The sequence below is a fragment of the Rhinatrema bivittatum genome, chromosome 11, assembly GCF_901001135.1.
Source record: "Rhinatrema bivittatum chromosome 11, aRhiBiv1.1, whole genome shotgun sequence".
NCBI lineage: Eukaryota > Metazoa > Chordata > Amphibia > Gymnophiona > Rhinatrematidae > Rhinatrema > Rhinatrema bivittatum.
The window spans coordinates 30640160-30656950 of record NC_042625.1 but is presented as its reverse complement, the minus strand read 5'-3'; the positions used below and the strand labels follow the sequence as shown (position 1 = coordinate 30656950).

Below are 16791 nucleotides of genomic sequence, written 5' to 3'. Positions count from 1 at the left end.
GGGCATTTGCACACCTGCGTCCCCTGCAGGCGTCCCTGCTTTCTCGTTGGAAACCGGTCTCACAGGAGTATCAAGTGATTCTGCCCCTTCCTCCGGCGGCGCGGGACAGCCTAAAGTGGTGGTTGGTTCCGGCTCACCTGGCTCGCGGCGTTTCGCTCGAAGTTCCAACTTGGGTGGTGGTGACCACGGATGCCAGTCTCGTGGGCTGGGGCGCCGTCTGCGATCGCAGCGCCACACAGGGACTGTGGGCCCCGGAGGAGACTCGGTGGCCGATCAATCGGCTGGAGACCAGGGCAGTACGTCTAGCGCTCCAGCGCTTCCTCCCTCTGGTTCGGAACAGGGAGGTGCGGATTCTTTCCGACAACACGACCACCGTGGCTTACATCAATCGTCAGGGCGGAACGAGGAGCGATCACGTCTCCGCCGAAACCACGCTACTGATGGCATGGGCGGAACTCCATCTCGTGCGGCTCGCGGCCTCTCACATAGCCGGGGTGGACAACATCCAAGCAGATTATCTGTCGGCAGCGGCTGGACCCCGGCGAGTGGTCTCTCTCCGACGCCGCGATGAAACTCCTAGTTCAACGCTGGGGGATGCCGTGGCTGGATCTGATGGCGACGGCTTCCAACGCCAAGGCCCCGCGCTTCTTCAGTCGCAGAAGGGAGCGCGGCGCGGAGGGAGTAGATGCTCTAGTACTGCCGTGGCCAGAGGACCAGTTGCTCTATGTTTTTCCACCCTGGCCCCTAGTGGGCAAAGTCATTCGCAGGATAGAGAATCACATGGGCCTCGTGATTCTAGTGGCTCCGGAATGGGCCCGACGTCCCTGGTTCGCGGACCTGCTACTCCTGGCGGTGGACAGACCGATTCGGCTGGGTCACCTTCCCCGGCTCCTGCACCAGGGTCCGGTATTTTTCGACCAGGCAGAACTCTTTTGTCTTGCGGCATGGCTTTTGAGCGGCGCCGCCTCCGCCGCAGAGGCTACCCGGAGGCGGTGATCTCGACGATGCTTAAGGCTCGCAAGCCTTCCACTTCCGTGGCCTATGTTCGAGTGTGGAAAGTCTTCGAGTCCTGGTGTGCCGGTCATGAGGCCCGGCCCACGGAGGCGACGGTTTCACTAATCCTTCAGTTCTTACAGGACGGGCTGGATAAAGGCCTCGCTTATAATTCTCTCCGAGTACAAGTGGCGGCCTTGAATGTCTTGGTACGGAACACGACTTCGCTTCTTCTACATCCGGACATCGCCCGGTTTCTGAAGGGGGTTCAGCATTTCCGGCCTCCGGTCAGGGATCCCTGCCCGTCGTGGAATCTTAATCTAGTACTCCGGGCACTGGCGGGTGCTCCATTCGAACCTCTCCAAGGGTCTACCCTTAAAGATCTCACTATGAAGACAGTCTTCCTCTTAGCGATATGCTCCGCCCGGCGTATCTCGGAGCTTCAAGCGCTATCCTGCAGGGAGCCCTACCTGCGTATTTCGGATGCCGGGATCTCTCTTCGTACAGTGCCATCCTTTCTGCCGAAGGTGGTGTCGCCTTTTCATTTGAATCAGACGGTTGAGCTCCCGGCATTCTCGCCAGAGGATTCTCGGGCTCTTCGACACCTGGACGTGAAGCGAGTGCTCCTCCACTACTTAGAGGTTACCAATGACTTCCGGGTTTCCGACCATCTGTTTGTTCTCTGGTCAGGACCTAAGAAGGGTTCCGCCGCGTCGAAGACGACCATTGCCCGCTGGATCAAGGATGCCATCTCGGCGGCCTACATTGGTTCTGGTCGGGACCCACCCAGGGGCGTTCGAGCCCACTCTACTCGCTCGCAAGCAGCATCCTGGGCGGAGTCTCGTTCCGTCTCTCCTCAGGAGATCTGTCGGGCGGCGACATGGAAGTCGCTGCATACGTTTGCCAGGCATTATCGGTTGCACCTGGCTCCTTCGGGATCTGGTCACTTTGGCAATCAGGTTCTCCGAGCAGGGCTTTCAGGGGCCCACCCGGTCTAGGGAAGCTTTGGTACATCCCACCGTCTGGACTGATCCTGGTACGTACAGGGAAAAGAAAATTATTCCTTACCTGCTAATTTTCGTTCCTGTAGTACCATGGATCAGTCCAGATGCCCACCACTCTGGGATTTCAAGCTCCTGCTCGGGTTTCGACTGTATGGCTGTCTTGTTTGCTGTTTTTCCCTCATCTATTTTTCTTTCGGGGTTACAGCTCCTCACAAGTTGACTGTTACGACCTGAGTTGCAGGTCGTCTCTGTTATTGTTCTTGATGTTTTACTTACGTCAGGTTTCTTGATCCAACTTGTTTTTTACCTTGCTATTTTCAGCTTTGTTATTCATGATACTGAGCTCCAGCAGAGGGTGCGCTAGCATATGAGGTGACACTCTCGAGCTCTGTTCTGACTCCATCTGCTGGACGGGGGACATAACCCACCGTCTGGACTGATCCATGGTACTACAGGAACGAAAATTAGCAGGTAAGGAATAATTTTCTTTTAGTTCCTTCAGAACTCTGGGGTGTATACCATCCAGTCCAGGTGATTTACTACTCTTCAGTTTGTCAATCAGGCCTACCACATCTTCTAGGTTCACCGTGATTTGATTCAGTCCATCTGAATCATTACCCATGAAAACCTTCTCCATTACGGGTACCTCCCCAACATCCTCTTCAGTAAACACCGAAGCAAAGAAATCATTTAATCTTTCCGCGATGGCCTTATCTTCTCTAAGTGCCCCTTTAACCCCTCGATCATCTAACAGTCCAACTGACTCTCTCACAGGCTTTCTGCTTCGGATATATTTTTAAAAGTTTTTACTGTGAGTTTTTGCCTCTACAGCCAACTTCTTTTCAAATTCTCTCTTAGCCTGTCTTATCAATGTCTTACATTTAACTTGCCAATGTTTTTTAATGTTTTGTATTTTTCGGTTACTTGTAAGGGCTCTGCCCAAAAGTTTGTGTTTTTTGTGAACCGATACGATGTGCGAACGGCTATCGGTATAGAAGAGACTTTAAATAAATAAATAAATTAAATTAATTTATGCTTTATCCTATTTTCTTCTGTTGGATCCTTCTTCCAATTTTTGAATGAAGATCTTTTGGCTAAAATAGCTTCTTTCACCTCCCCTTTTAACCATGCCGGTAATTGTTTTGCCTTCTTTCCACCTTTCTTAATGTGTGGAATACATCTGGCCTGTGCTTCTAGAATGGTATTTTTTAACAATGACCACGCCTCTTGGACATTTTTTACTTTTGTAGCTGCTCCTTTCAGTTTTTTCTAACAATTTTTCTCATTTTATCAAAGTTTCCCTTTTGAAAGTTTAGCACGAGAGCCTTGGATTTGCACACTGTTCCTTTTCCAGTCATTAAATCAAATTTGATCATATTATGATCACTATTGCCAAGCGGCCCCACCACCGTTACCTCTCTCACCAAGTCCTGTGCTCCACTTAGAATTAGATCTAAAATTGCTCCCTCTCTCGTCGGTTCCTGAACCAATTGCTCCATAAAGCTATCATTTATTCCATCCAGGAACGTTATCTCTCTAGCGTGACCCGATGATACATTTACCCAGTCTATATTGGGGTAATTGAAGTCTCCCATTATTACTGCACTACCAATTTGGTTAGCTTCTCTAATTTCTCTTAGCATTTCACTGTCCATCTCACCATCTTGACCAGGTGGACGGTAGTATATCCCTATCACTATAGTCTTCCTTGACACACAAGGGATTTCTACCCATAAAGATTCATAAAAAATCTACCCATAAAGATTCATAAAAAATCATTGAAAAAACATTAAGACCTATGTATATCTTTAGAAAAAATAAAATGTATTTAAGAGTATACCTTATAAATCACTGTCAAATTTGTAGCAAATTTATCAGTCTCCAACCAATAAAGATTTGAAAAAGACATTCTTCAGGCATCTATTTTCCTATGTTTGCTCACGGCTTTTCTAGATCGCCTACCTTGTTGCTTTTTGGGCCCCTCACAGATGGGTGACATCATGAGATGTCAAAGTTTCTAGAAACTTTGACTGGCACACTGAACATGCCCAGCATGCCACTAACCCCGCAGCCATGCGGGATCCCCCTTCAGTCTCTTTTTTTCCGCGGTGCTGTTGCCTAGCGGTTTGTGGAGCTCTTCATTATTTTTCCCTTCACGGAAGAAATAACCATTTTTGTAGGTTTTTTCCCGCCTCGGGGTCCCCTGTCGCAATTCTATTCCTCTGGTGATCAGTAGGTACTTTTTTGCGTTGTTGCAGTCAGTACCCGAGCATCTACCTCTGGTGGCTGCCGGCCTCTGACTGTGCGGCATCTTTTTTTCAATGGTGACTGGTTTTCGGAAGTGTCCCCAGTGTCTGTGGACTATGTCCATCACAGACCCGCATGACATTTGCTTCCTCTGCCTGGGGCCTTCCCATAATGTCAGTCAGTGTTCCAGGTGTGCTCAAATGACCCCCAGAGGTTGGCGCGCCCGCCTGGACAAGATGGTGCACTTGCTTGGTTCCAAAAAATCGGCTCCATTGAGTCCATGAGTTGAGTTGTGGGGATCGATCTGACTCAGGACCTTCTCCTTCAGCGCCCCGTTGCGATGATCAAGGTGCGGGAGCTCGCTCCTCACCGGCATTGGGCCACTCCAAGACCTCTGTGTCATCTTCCTCGGCGCCGGAGAAGGACCGGGCCGAGCACCATGGGAAGTACCGGCACCGGTGGTCAACACCGATGCTGGCCGAACCCCCTCCGAAGCAGTCCCAAAGTGAGAAGACCCTGTCTTCCTCCAAAGCCAGGAGCCCAGGGCGTTCCCCACTGGTTTCAGTGTTGGGCACCGAGCCTACCTCCTCCACTCAGATTGGTATTCACCACACCTGCATTTAGGGAGGAGTTGGACCATGTGTTTCAACAGGCAGTGCTTAATGCCCTCCAGGGTCTCCAGCAGTCACCGACGCTGGCTCCCATACCGGCGCTGGAACCAGCGCCCTCCATGTAGCACCTTTGCTGGAAAGGCTGGATGTACTTGCTCGGTGCCTTACTGATGCAGCTGGTTCCCGGAGACCCTCCAGTGCCCTGTCTGCCACTGGTCCCTCCCTCTGATACGATTCCTCCTTTCGGCCACAGATTAAGCAAGTCATCTCAAATGGTTTCTACAGATTACAAGTGCTTTCTGGTCTTAAAAAGATCACTACATCCTCCTGAGTTCTGCACAGTGTTTCAAGTGTCAATCTCTCCTATTCTTGACTATTGTAATAGCTTTTACAGAGGGCTTACCTAAGACCAGCACTCGCCCTCTTCAGAATCTTCTGAACTCAGCTACCCGTGTTCTAGCAGGCCTGAGGTGCCAGGATCATATCACCCCCACATTGATAGATCTTCACTGGCTCCCCATTGAAGAGCATATCAAATATAAACTAGGCATGCTAATTTTCAAACTGCTCAATGACCACTCTTGTCACTGTGCAAATGCTATTCTGAAATTTTATCAACCCACTCGACTACTATGTTCCTCTTAGTGTGGCCTTCTAGAAATTCCATCTTCAAAAACCGCCTGTCTCCACATCACTCGTGAACATGCATTTTCAGTGGCAGGTCTAACCCTCTGGAACTCATTTCCAGTAGACATCAGGCAATGCGATTCTCTTAAGACCTTTAGAAAACTAATTAAAACCTTTCTTTTCAAATTAGCTATTTTTAGTTAGTTCTTTATTTCTGGTCTGGTTTTATTTATTGCTCCCAATACTGTCTCTGTTTTATGAAGTTTTATCTGATTTTATTATGTTTATTTGCTATTTGCCTTTTATGTTATGCTAGAATTGTTTTATTTATTATTTATTGCCCCCTTATACTGGTTTTGTTTTATGATGTTTACATTTGATTTTATTATTATTTTATGATTTACTTGTCATTTGCCTTTTATGATATGTTGGAATTGTTTTATGAATATTGTCTTGTACATCGCCTAGGCCTTTTAGAGTTAGGCGATTCACAAATTCTGAATAAATGTAAATGAATAAATGATCCCAATACCGGGTTCCTCGGAGGAGGCAGCGGCGGTGGCTCCGCACCTGCCGCCACAGGCAGTGCCATCGATGCTGGATCCCATTCCCGGGCCCCAGTTTCCATCGACGGTCCCGGTGCCCTTGATGCCTGCGTACCCATTTGTTGGTGCCCCCTCACCGACCACTGATGCCTGCACCCTGTGACCCGGGGTTTGGCCTCCCTCCTCGACCCAGACAGTTTAGTGGGGAAGAGTAGGCCCCTTATGACCACTGGGAGGATGCCTTCTCTGAGCATTCCTCGGAGGCCTCCGATGATCTTCCGTTTGAACTTTCGCCTCCAGACGAAAGGCGATGCTCGCCCCCCTGAGGACTTATCTTTCACGAGTTTTGTTCGGGCAGTGGCGGAGACCATTCCCTTCCAACTCTTAACGGAAGAGGACGCCCGCCATAAGATGTTGGAGGTCCTCAATTTGTGGACGTCCCTAAGGAAGTGGTGGCTGTTCCGGTGCATGAGGTCCACCTAGAGCTCCTCTACCGATTATCGGAGCACCCAGGCTCCGTGGCTACGATCAAACAGAAGACAGATGCCATTTATTTAGTGCAATAGGGTCTAGGGTTCCAGAAGAGCTAGCTCCCACACCAGTCTGTGGGGGTGGAATCAGCTCAGAAAAAGGCCAAGAGGGCTGCACTCACTCCTCTGCCCCTCTGGGAAAGGACCAAAGAACCATAGATGCCCTAGGCCGGAAAGCCTTCCAAGGGGCTATGCGCATTGCCCGCATAGCGGCATACCAGATGTACATGAACCAGTACAACCAAAACCTCTGGAAGCAGGTCCAGTAGTTCGCTGAAGGTCTCCCGCAACAGTTCCAAGAGGGTTTGGAATCCATTCCACAGAAAGGATTTGAGGCCAGTAAGCATGAAGTGAGAGCAGCCTACGACGTCTTTGAGACGGTGGCAAGGGTCTCAGCGGCCGGTATTAGTGCCTGACGCTGGGCTTGCTGAAAGCCTCGGACCTCAGCCAGGAGGTCCAGGAAAAGCTTGCCGACCTCCCCTGTACAGGAGAAAACCTGTTTGGGGACAAAATCTGAGCTGCATTGGCCAATTAAAAGATCATCATAAAGCCCTGCGTCAGTTGTCTGCTACCACCTCGGGCACCTCGCAGGGACTCCAGGAAGTCATTCTACAGGCAACGAAGAAACTACTCTCTGGCCTCATGCGCTCGACCAGCTTAGGCTACCCAAAAGAGCCACCCCCGCCAAGAGCGGGTACCTCAGGCTCAGCCAGTGCCCAGCTTGGTCCTGCAGCTGGGTTTTGACTGGCACAGGGAGAGCAGCAGCCTACCCCCGGTGCCTGTGCCGTCCGACCCACTGGTCGGGGGCAGACTCTGCCTATTCGCAGAAAGCTGGACTCCCATTACCACTGATCGATGCGTGTTATCCATTGTAAAATGGGGCTACCGCCTGAATCTTCTCAGTATCCCACCAGACTCCCCTCTCGTTCTACACGTTCCAGGACTGCCTATCCAACAGGGTCGTCTTGATACAGACTGCCAACCAAGTGGCCATGTGGTACATGGACAAACAGGGGGGGGGGGGCCCACAGCTCTTATCTCCTCTGTCAGGAAGCAGCGCAGATTTGGACCTGGGTCTTGACACGTTCCATGCTCCAGTGAACAGTTCAGCTGGCAGGAATGGAGAACGTCATGGCAGACCACCTCAGTCAGTCATTCCACCCCCATGAGTGGTCCCTCATCCCCTCCCTGGTGGACAAGATCTCCGCCGGTGTGGTCACCCGGACGTGGATTTCTTCGTCTTCGCAAAACCACAAGGTGAGTTGCTTCTGCTCCCTGCGCGGGGAGGGAGGGAAACCAGCCGTGGATACCTTCACCCACTCCTGGAGTGCGGGTCACCTGTATGCATACCCTCCAATTCCTCTTATAGGCAAGACTCTCGTGAAGCTACAACCGGACCAAGGTTCCATGATCCTCATAGCCGCATGCTGGCCACGACAGGTCTGGTTCCCAATCCTCCGTGACCTGTCTGTCCATGAGCCCATCCGACTGGGCACCTCACCCAACATCATCAAGCAGGATCAGGGCAGGCTATGCCACCCGAACCTCAGGTCATTGGCCCTCGTGGCCTGGATGTTGAAAGGCTAGTGCTGCGGTCCCTCGACCTTTCGGACAATGTCTCACAAGTCCTGGTAGCTTCTCATAAGCCTTTCATGCGGATGTCCTACCAGGTGAAGTAGAGGAGGTTCTTGTCCTGGTGTGCGGAGCAGGTCCCACACCTAGGCTTTTGGACTACCTCTGGCATCTCTCGGATTCTGGGTTGCAGACTACCTCAATCAGAGTACATCTGAGTGCCATCATCGCCTACCACTGCGGAGTGGGTGACACTCTGATCTTGGTGCAGCCCTTAGTGGGGCGCTTCATGAGAGGCTTACTTCAATTGAAGCCTCCACTGTGTCCTCCAGTTGTGGCCTGGGACCTTAACATGGTGCTGGTGTGGCTCATGCGGACTCCATTTGAGCCTCTACGCTCCTGCGAGTTGAAACACCTCACCTGGAAGGTCATCTTCCTGGTGGCAATTACTTCCACTCGCAGAGTCAGTGAGCTGCAGGCCTTGGTTACCTATCCGCCTTATACGAGGTTCTTCCATGACAGGGTGGTGTTGCGCCCTCACCCTACGTTCCTGCCTAAGGTGATGACTGACTTCCATCTGAATCAGTCTATTGTGTTGCCCACCTTTTTCCCGAGGCCACATTCTCACTAAGGTGAGCGTGCTCTGCACACCTTGGACTGCAGACATGCTCTCGCTTTTTATCTAGAGCGCACTGCAGCCCACAGGTAGTCCACCCAACTCTTCATCTCCTTTGACAAAAATAGACTTGGAGTTGTGGTGGGCAAGCAGACTTTGTCCAGTTGGTTGGTGGATTGTATCACTTTCTGCTGTGAGCAAGCAGGCCTTCTGTTCGGAGGCCGAGTGAAAGCGCACTCAATGAGGGCCATGGCAGCATCAGTGGCCCAGTTCCGGGCAGTCCCTATTGCTGAAATCTGCAAAGCCGTGATGTAGATTTCCCTCCACATCTTCCAAGCCCATTACTGTCTGGACAAGGATGGTCGACAGGACAGTGTCTTCAGCCAGTCTGTCCTCCATAACCTGTTCCAAGTGTGAGAGCCCAACTCTTCCTATCTAGGGCCCAGTATGTGGTTCAGACTGCCCCAGTTGTTGCCAGCAGCACCCCTGTTGTTGTGCCTTTTGCACATTATTTGGTGTTTGTTGGCCTTGTCTGTTCCGAGGGCTTCCTACAGCTTATATTCACCCATCTGTGAGGACTACCATCCTGCTTGTCCTGGAAGAAAGCAGAGTTGCTTACCTGTAAAAGATGTTCTCCCAGGACAGCAGAATGTTAGTCCTCAGGAAATCCACCTGCTACTCCACGGCGTTGGGTTTGTCTGTGTTTTATTATTTTATTTTTTGCTCATCTTTTTATGCTTTATTTTTATTTATTTATCTCATAGGAGACTGAAGGGGGACCCCACATGGCTGTGGGGTTAGTGGCATGCTGGGCATGCTCAGTGTGCCAGTCAAAGCCATGACGTAGATTTCCCTCCACATCCAGTAATGGGCTTGGAAGATGTGGAAAAGCATTCTGTGCTGGGCTCCATCTGATGATGTCACCCATCTGTGAGAACAAACATCCTGCTGTCCTGGGAGAACACCTGTTACAGGAAGCAAATCTGCTTTATAAATGGGTGTGAGTGGATGATTAAATAAACAGGAGTATGCAAACCCGTCCTTGGGATCTCCCCAGCCAGTCAGGTTTCAGGATCTTTCTCTAATGAATATACATGAGATTTGCATGCACTACCTTCGATTTATGCAAATATTTCTCATGCATATTCATTAGGGATATCCTGAAAACCCAGACCGGGGGGGGGGGGGAGAACCTGAGGATTGGTTTGAGCACCCTTAAGATAATGAGCTCAAACATAGCTACCAGACCTAAAATGGCCACAAAGCCAGGCCCTTCCGCTTAAAAAAACACAAAACTAAGTCATACATTTCCAAATTACCATCAGCATTTTAATTCTACCATGGGACCTTTACCAGAGTTCTTCCACTGAACTAAAATGCTGGTTATGGGAAGTTTGGAATGCCTGTTATCTGTCATTATAACAGAGGAAACAATGACATGCATTTTATAAAGTGGAATGATCAGACCTATAGAATATATTGTCTTTTTCTTTTCATCTCTATTTACAAAATCACCCTACTAGTATAACTCAGTGAATAGATGTATAACAATAGAAAGCTCTTCAGCTTGTTCTTTCATTTACATAAGTTTGAACCTGATGGGGACTCTGCTACCCAGGTTTAAAAAAAAAAACTATCCTCATTTCCTATGTCCTACTTGCAGTTGCCTGATTGCAATGGCTTTAAAGAACAGTAAAAATGGCAGCTTGCCTGTGAGTGAAATCTACAGTTTCATGAAGGAGCACTTTCCATATTTCAAGGTAAGGATTTTGACTAACTTTAAAGATTGAAATGAATAACAATACTCAGCACAATTAGTGCTTGATTTTAAAAACCATTTACAGGCTTAAAATTGGGTTTTACACATGTAAATGCACTTTACCCATGTAAGTGGCCTTTTGAAAATTGCTACAATATATGCCATTGAATTGTCCATAGGATTTTCACATATGCTTGTAAATGGCTTTTTAAAATTGCTACGATGGTATGCTATATTTACATGTGTAATTCCTTTGAAAATTCACCTGATAATGAATATGATAGTCATAATTCCTGTGAAGAATGTGCCCTGGTCTGATCATGCACTTATTAGTTTTTCTTTATCAGGTCTTGATGAAATTAGCTCACTTAGCCCTCCTTCCATTTACTCCAAAAGGATATGGTTTGATATTGCTAAATTTAAGGAAGCTCTGGTTCCATTTCCTGCATTTCTTGAGTCTCTGGATCTTGAGAGTTATTTAGAAATATGGTTCAATCATACTACTTCTACCCTTGATTCCATTGCCCCCATTAAACAGTTTAGTAGTGGGAAGAAGAAGAGTAAACCTTGGTTAACACCTTCTTTGGTCATGCTCAGACAATTGTTGAGACGAAGTGAGAGAAAATGCATAAACAACCATCTTCAGAGAATGCCACCCACTTTCAATCATTATTAGTTAAATATCAATTAGAAACTTTGAATGCTAAGAAAGTATTTATTCTAAAAAGATTAAGGAATTAGAAAATAGCCCCAAGGCTCTTTTTCTTTTGGTACATAACCTGACCAAAGATCATAGGTCAAGTAAATTCAGAGTTGAATCGTTGTCTGCTGAGATGTTCCTGAAACATTTTTCATTTAAAGCTGAAAATATTTCTCTGATGTTTAAGGATGTAGTTCCCTGGTTTTCTTGTGAATCTTCTGATTTCAATGCTGTCTGGTCAACGTTTGAAAACATGTCATCTATAGAAATTGCCAATAAAGTATCTCAACTGAATAATACCTGCTGTCCAGAATCTAATATTTCTATTTCAAACTTTAAAGCAATTGCAGACTTGTTAAAGCATCTATTACTTCTGTTGTCAACTCTTCGCTTGCCTTGGGTGTTATGTCAGACAGGCTTAAAATTGCGTCTGCCAAACCTTTAATTAAAAAGGCACAGTTGGATGCTAGCAATGTTTCAAATTATAGGCCAATTTCCTCTTTACCATTTTTAGCGAAGGTTATTGAAGGCGTAGTTTTGAAGCAATTTGTAGATTTTCTTGAGGACAATGAAATTTTGAATCCTCATCAATTTGGCTTTCGGAGGAATATGAGTACTGAATTAATGCTTGTATCCATGATCGATACTATTAAACGTGGGATGGATGGTTGTCAACAATTTCTCCTAGTTTCTCTTGATATATCGTCAGCATTCAACACAGTCGACCACGATATATTATTATTTCGTCTTCGTGAGTGCGGAATCTCAGGGACTGTTTTAGCTTGGTTTAATGATTATTTGAGTAATCGTTTTCAATTCTTTAAATTTAATAATCAACATACTTGTTTGCAACCACTGGTCTCTGGGGTCCCGCAAGGGTTGGCATTGTCAGCAATGCTGTTCAATCTATATCTTGCTCCTATTGCAAAATTATTAACTACCATCACGGATGGCTTTAAGATATATGCTGACGATATTCAGTTTTTTATTAAAATTCAAACATCATGGCAAAAAACTTTGGACCACCTTCATCTCTGCATGACTTCCATCAAGAAATGGTTGCATCAAAATAAATTATCCCTTAATACCAACAAAACTGAATTTCTCTTAATTCATCATCCTCATTCTGTTCCATCAAATAATATTCTATCTTTTGAAAATCATACTTTTTCTCTGAATAAGCCTGTTAGGAGTCTGGGAGGTATTCTAGATGAAACTCTTTCATTTAAGCCTCAAATTAAAACAATTGTTAAAACAGGATTCTTTAAACTTCGTCTAATCTCCAGTTTACGGTATTTACTGTTTTCAAATGATTTCCATTCAGTGATTCGTGCCATACTGTTTCCTCATTTGGATTACTGTAACGGTCTTTCCCTGTCCGTCCCAGGATCAGTCCAGACTCCTGGGTTTTGCCCCCCCCTCTAGCAGATGGAGACAGAAGTTTATAAACAAAAACTCCGCCTATAACTAGGCTGGTGCCACCTACAGTCTGGCAGTATTCTTCTGTCTCCTAGCAGGTGGAGAGGGTGCAAAACCTACAGTCTGTTAGGGCCTCAGTTAGGGGTTTCAGTGTTTTAAAAAAAAATATATATATATATAGAAGAAAGTCACTAGCAGGTAGGTGTGTTGCTGAAGGGGAAGGACCGCAGAGGCTTGCCTGCTGGTCCCAGTCCCCACCTCCCAGGGGACGGTAGGGTCCTGAGGGGACTGTTCCCCCTGGTAGAGGCTGCCGAGGAGTGGGGGAGCCCCACGTACCGGCACTGACAGGCCTGGGGGTGACACCGGGGGTCCCGGCTCACTCCCCCCAGCCGGCTCCGGATCCGAGGTAAAGTTTTTAGTTAAAAAAAAGAAAAAAAAAAAAAAAAGAGTAACTCTGTGTTCTGTTTTTGTGTGTGTGTGTGCGGCTGGTAGGGCTGACTTACTTCCGCGCGGTGACTGGGGCTTGGCGATCCGGGGAGGTTTCGGGGAAGCTTTCTTTTTCTTCTTCGGGCTCCCTTCCCGTTCCGCGGCGTTTTTCATGCCCCGGCAGGCTGCTTGCAGGGCCTGCGGGTCCGCGGCCACGCAGCTGTCGCGAGACAGCCTGTGCTCCGGGTGCGTGGGCGGCGGAGAAGGGGGGTCGGCGTCAGCTCCAGGGACCCAGAGGGGTAGATCATCGCGCGCTGGGGCTTCCTTTTTCTTGTCGGCGTTTTTGGAGCGGTCGTCTTCGGCACAGCCGGGGGCGGCCACCATTTTGTCCGCATTTTCGGCGGGAATGGCGGCCATTTTCTCGGCACGGACAGCCGAGATAAGCGCGGGACGGCGTGGCAACGGAGAGTTTGTGGATCCGCCGCGTTTGTCCCCCCAGCAGGGCCCCGCGGGGGGGGGGGGGGGGGACACAGGCCAGCAGGGCATATAACACACAGTGAAGATTCCCCTGGGGAAGGGGGTGATGAGGAGGGGTCTTCGGACTCCTCCTTTAACTCTCAGTTTATTTTGCTGATGCATAAGGCTTTTAAAGCCAGGCGCCCAGCCAGGAAAAGACGGCAGGGGTCCCCTGAGACCGGGGCTCCAGCGGAGAAAGTACCGAAGCCCGGCCTGGGGGAGGGGGGGCCGGCTCGCACCCGACCCTTCGCTCCCGGGGGCGAGGTTTCTCAGAACTCCTCGTCAGAGGGGCTAGAAGAGCCAGAGGAGGATCTGGAGTTTTCATCCCAGCCCCCGAGGGGGGTTGAGGGTGATGGAGAGCCGGGAACTAAAGGTTCCGGGGTACCCCATGGAGCGGAGGGGGATGACCCGAAGGTGGTCCGGTTATTCCATAAGGAGGAGTTAGGACCCCTCATTCCGGAGATCCTGGGGAGCTGGGGATTCCGCTTCCCCAGGTTGAGTCTCGTCTTGGACAGACGGATCCGGTCGTCCTGGGGCTCCGGGGCCCGTCTTCGGCGTTCCCGCTACACTTTTCGGCCTCGGATTTACTCTTTAAGGAGTGGGATACTCCGGATTTGGGCCTAAAAGTGTCAAAGCCATGGATAAGTTATATCCACTGCCGGAGGACGTTCTGGAGCTCTTGCGCCTGCCAGGATTGATTCAGCGGTGGCAGCGGTAACGAAAAAGCCCAACCATCCCGGTGATAGGAGGTACGGCGCTTAAGGATTTCAGGATAGGTTTCGGCATTGGGAATCCGTGCAGCGATTTGTAGTAATTTTTCGTTGAGAGCAGCCTTCGCTGGGCGCAGCAGCTCTTGGCCAATGAGTCCCTGTCACCGGACGAGGTGAGGCAGGCAAGTCGGTTAGAAGCAGTCATCGCCTACAGTGCCGATGCTTTTTATGATCTCCTGGCGCACTTCTGCAAGGACCAATGGTCTCCGCTGTGGCGGCACAGCGACTGCTATGGCTCCGCCATTGGGCGGCGGATGGCACCCTCCAAGGCTAGATTGGGCTCCCCTTCCTTTCAAGGGGAAAGTTGCTGTTTGGCAAGGAGTTGGAGGGACCTTATTGAATCCTTGGGGGAGAATAAGGTGCACCGTCTCCCGGAGGATAGACAACCGTTATCGGGGGGCTCCAGCCTCCCATTCTCGTTTTCGCGGCGGACGTAGACCACGGGCGGCTCAAGGATCAAACTCGTCGTTCCGCCACAGTGGCTACCCGCCATCAATCGTATTCTCAGTCCTTTCGCGGGCGCCGTTCGGCCGTCCGGGAGCCGTCAAACTGCGCAGGGCGGTAAGCCAGCACAATGATGTGAGGTCGGTCCATTCCCCCGTTCCCAAAATTGGCGGAAGATTAAGCCAGTTTTATGAGGAATGGACCAGAATCACGTCGGATCAGTGGGTGCTAGAGGTGATAAGACAAGGCTACGCGTTAGATTTTTCTTACCGCCCACCTCAGTGCTTCCTGGTGTCTCCTTGCAGTTTTTCAGAAAAGCGTCAGGCAGTAAGAGCAACTCTGGCTCGGCTGCGCGAGCTCGGGGCCGTAGTGCCGGTCCCCTCCTGGCGAGCTCCGGCAGGGCCGTTATTCCATTTATTTCGTAGTAACCAAGAAGGAGGGAACGTTTCGTCCCATTCTCGATCTGAAGAGTGTCAACAAGTATCTACGGGTACCCCCGCGTTTTCGGATGGAAACCTTACGGTCCGTAATCGCGTCAGTAAGGAAGGGGGAGTTTTTGGCTTCTCTGGATCTCAAGGAGGCGTATCTTCACATTGCTATTCGGCAGGAGCACCAACGGTTTCTCCGGTTTGCGGTGATGGGGCAACATTATCAGTTTTAGGCGTTGCCTTTTGGCTTGGCAACGGCTTCGCGCACGTTCACCAAGATTATGGTGGTGGTGGCAGCGAGACTCCGCGAAGAGGGGCTGTTGGTGCATCCATACTTGGACGATTGGCTGATTCGGGCCAAGTCGAGAGAACTTTGTCATCTGGCGGTCCAGCGAGTTCTACACCTGTTACGCTCGCTGGGTTGGGTGGTCAATGTAGCCAAGAGCCATCTGGTGCCGTCTCAATCCCTGGAATATTTGGGAGCTTTGTTCGACACGTGTCAAGGCACGGTGTCACTCACGCAGGATCGCATAATAAAGTTGCAGGCTCAGATCTGACGGTTGTTACGCAAACCAGTACCAGTCGTATGGGATTATTTACAGGTATTGGGCTCTAGGAACTCCACACTAGAGTTAGTCCCATGGGCGTTCGCTCATATAGAAACATAGAAACATAGAAATGACGGCAGAAGAAGACCAAATGCCCATCCAGTCTGCCCAGCAAGCTTCACTCATTTTTTCTCTCATACTTATCTGTTTCTCTTAGCTCTTGGTTCTATTTCCTTCCACCCCCACCATTAATGTAGAGAGCGGTGATGGAGCTGCATCCAAGTGAAATATCTAGCTTGATTAGTTAGAGGTAGTAGGGATAGTAACCGCCGCAATAAGCAAGCTACACCCATGCTTATTTGTTTTTACCCAGATTATGTTATACGGCCCTTATTGGTTGTTTATCTTCTCCCCTGCCGTTGAAGCAGGGAGCTATGCTGGATATGCGTGAAGTATCAGTTTTTTTCTTCTCCCCTGCCGTTGAAGCAGAGAGCTATGCTGGATATGCATCGAAAGTGAAGTATCAGGCACATTTGGTTTGGGGTAGTAAACCGCCGTAACAAGCCAGCTACTCCCCGCTTTGTGAGTGTGAATCCTTTTTCTTCTCCCCTGGCCGTTGAAGTTATGCTGGATATGCGTGAAGTATCAGTTTTTCTTTTCCCCTGCCGTTGAAGTAGAGAGCTATGCTGGAAATTCATGATGTATCAGTCTTTCTGTCCCATGCCGTTGAAGCAGAGAGCCATGCTGGATATGCGTCGAGAGTGAAGTATCAGGTACATTTGGTTTGGGGTAGTAACCGCCGTAACAAGCCAGCTACTCCCCGCTTTGTGAGTGCGAACCCTTTTTTCTTTTCCCCTGCCGTTGAAGCAGAGAGCTCTGCTGGATGTGTGAAGTAACAGTTTTTCTCTCTCCTCTCCTGCCGTTGAAGCAGAGAAACTATGCTGGATATTGCATTGAAAGTGAAGTATAAGAATGGAGTGATCAAGCTAGTTGAAAGGCATCAGGAATAGAGGAAGGTGGAGGTAGTAATTTGGTT

General features: G+C 49.2%; 1 protein-coding gene across 1 annotated transcript in view; it reads left to right on the top strand.

Moving 5' to 3' along the window:
• FOXN4 (forkhead box N4) overlaps nt 1-16791 on the top strand; it is a 198861-nt gene that overhangs the window by 116989 nt on the left and 65081 nt on the right. Inside the window, exon 7 of the mRNA XM_029571604.1 lies at nt 10409-10505. Coding sequence (XP_029427464.1) covers nt 10409-10505 — 97 coding nt within the window. The remainder of the gene's footprint in view (nt 1-10408; nt 10506-16791) is intronic.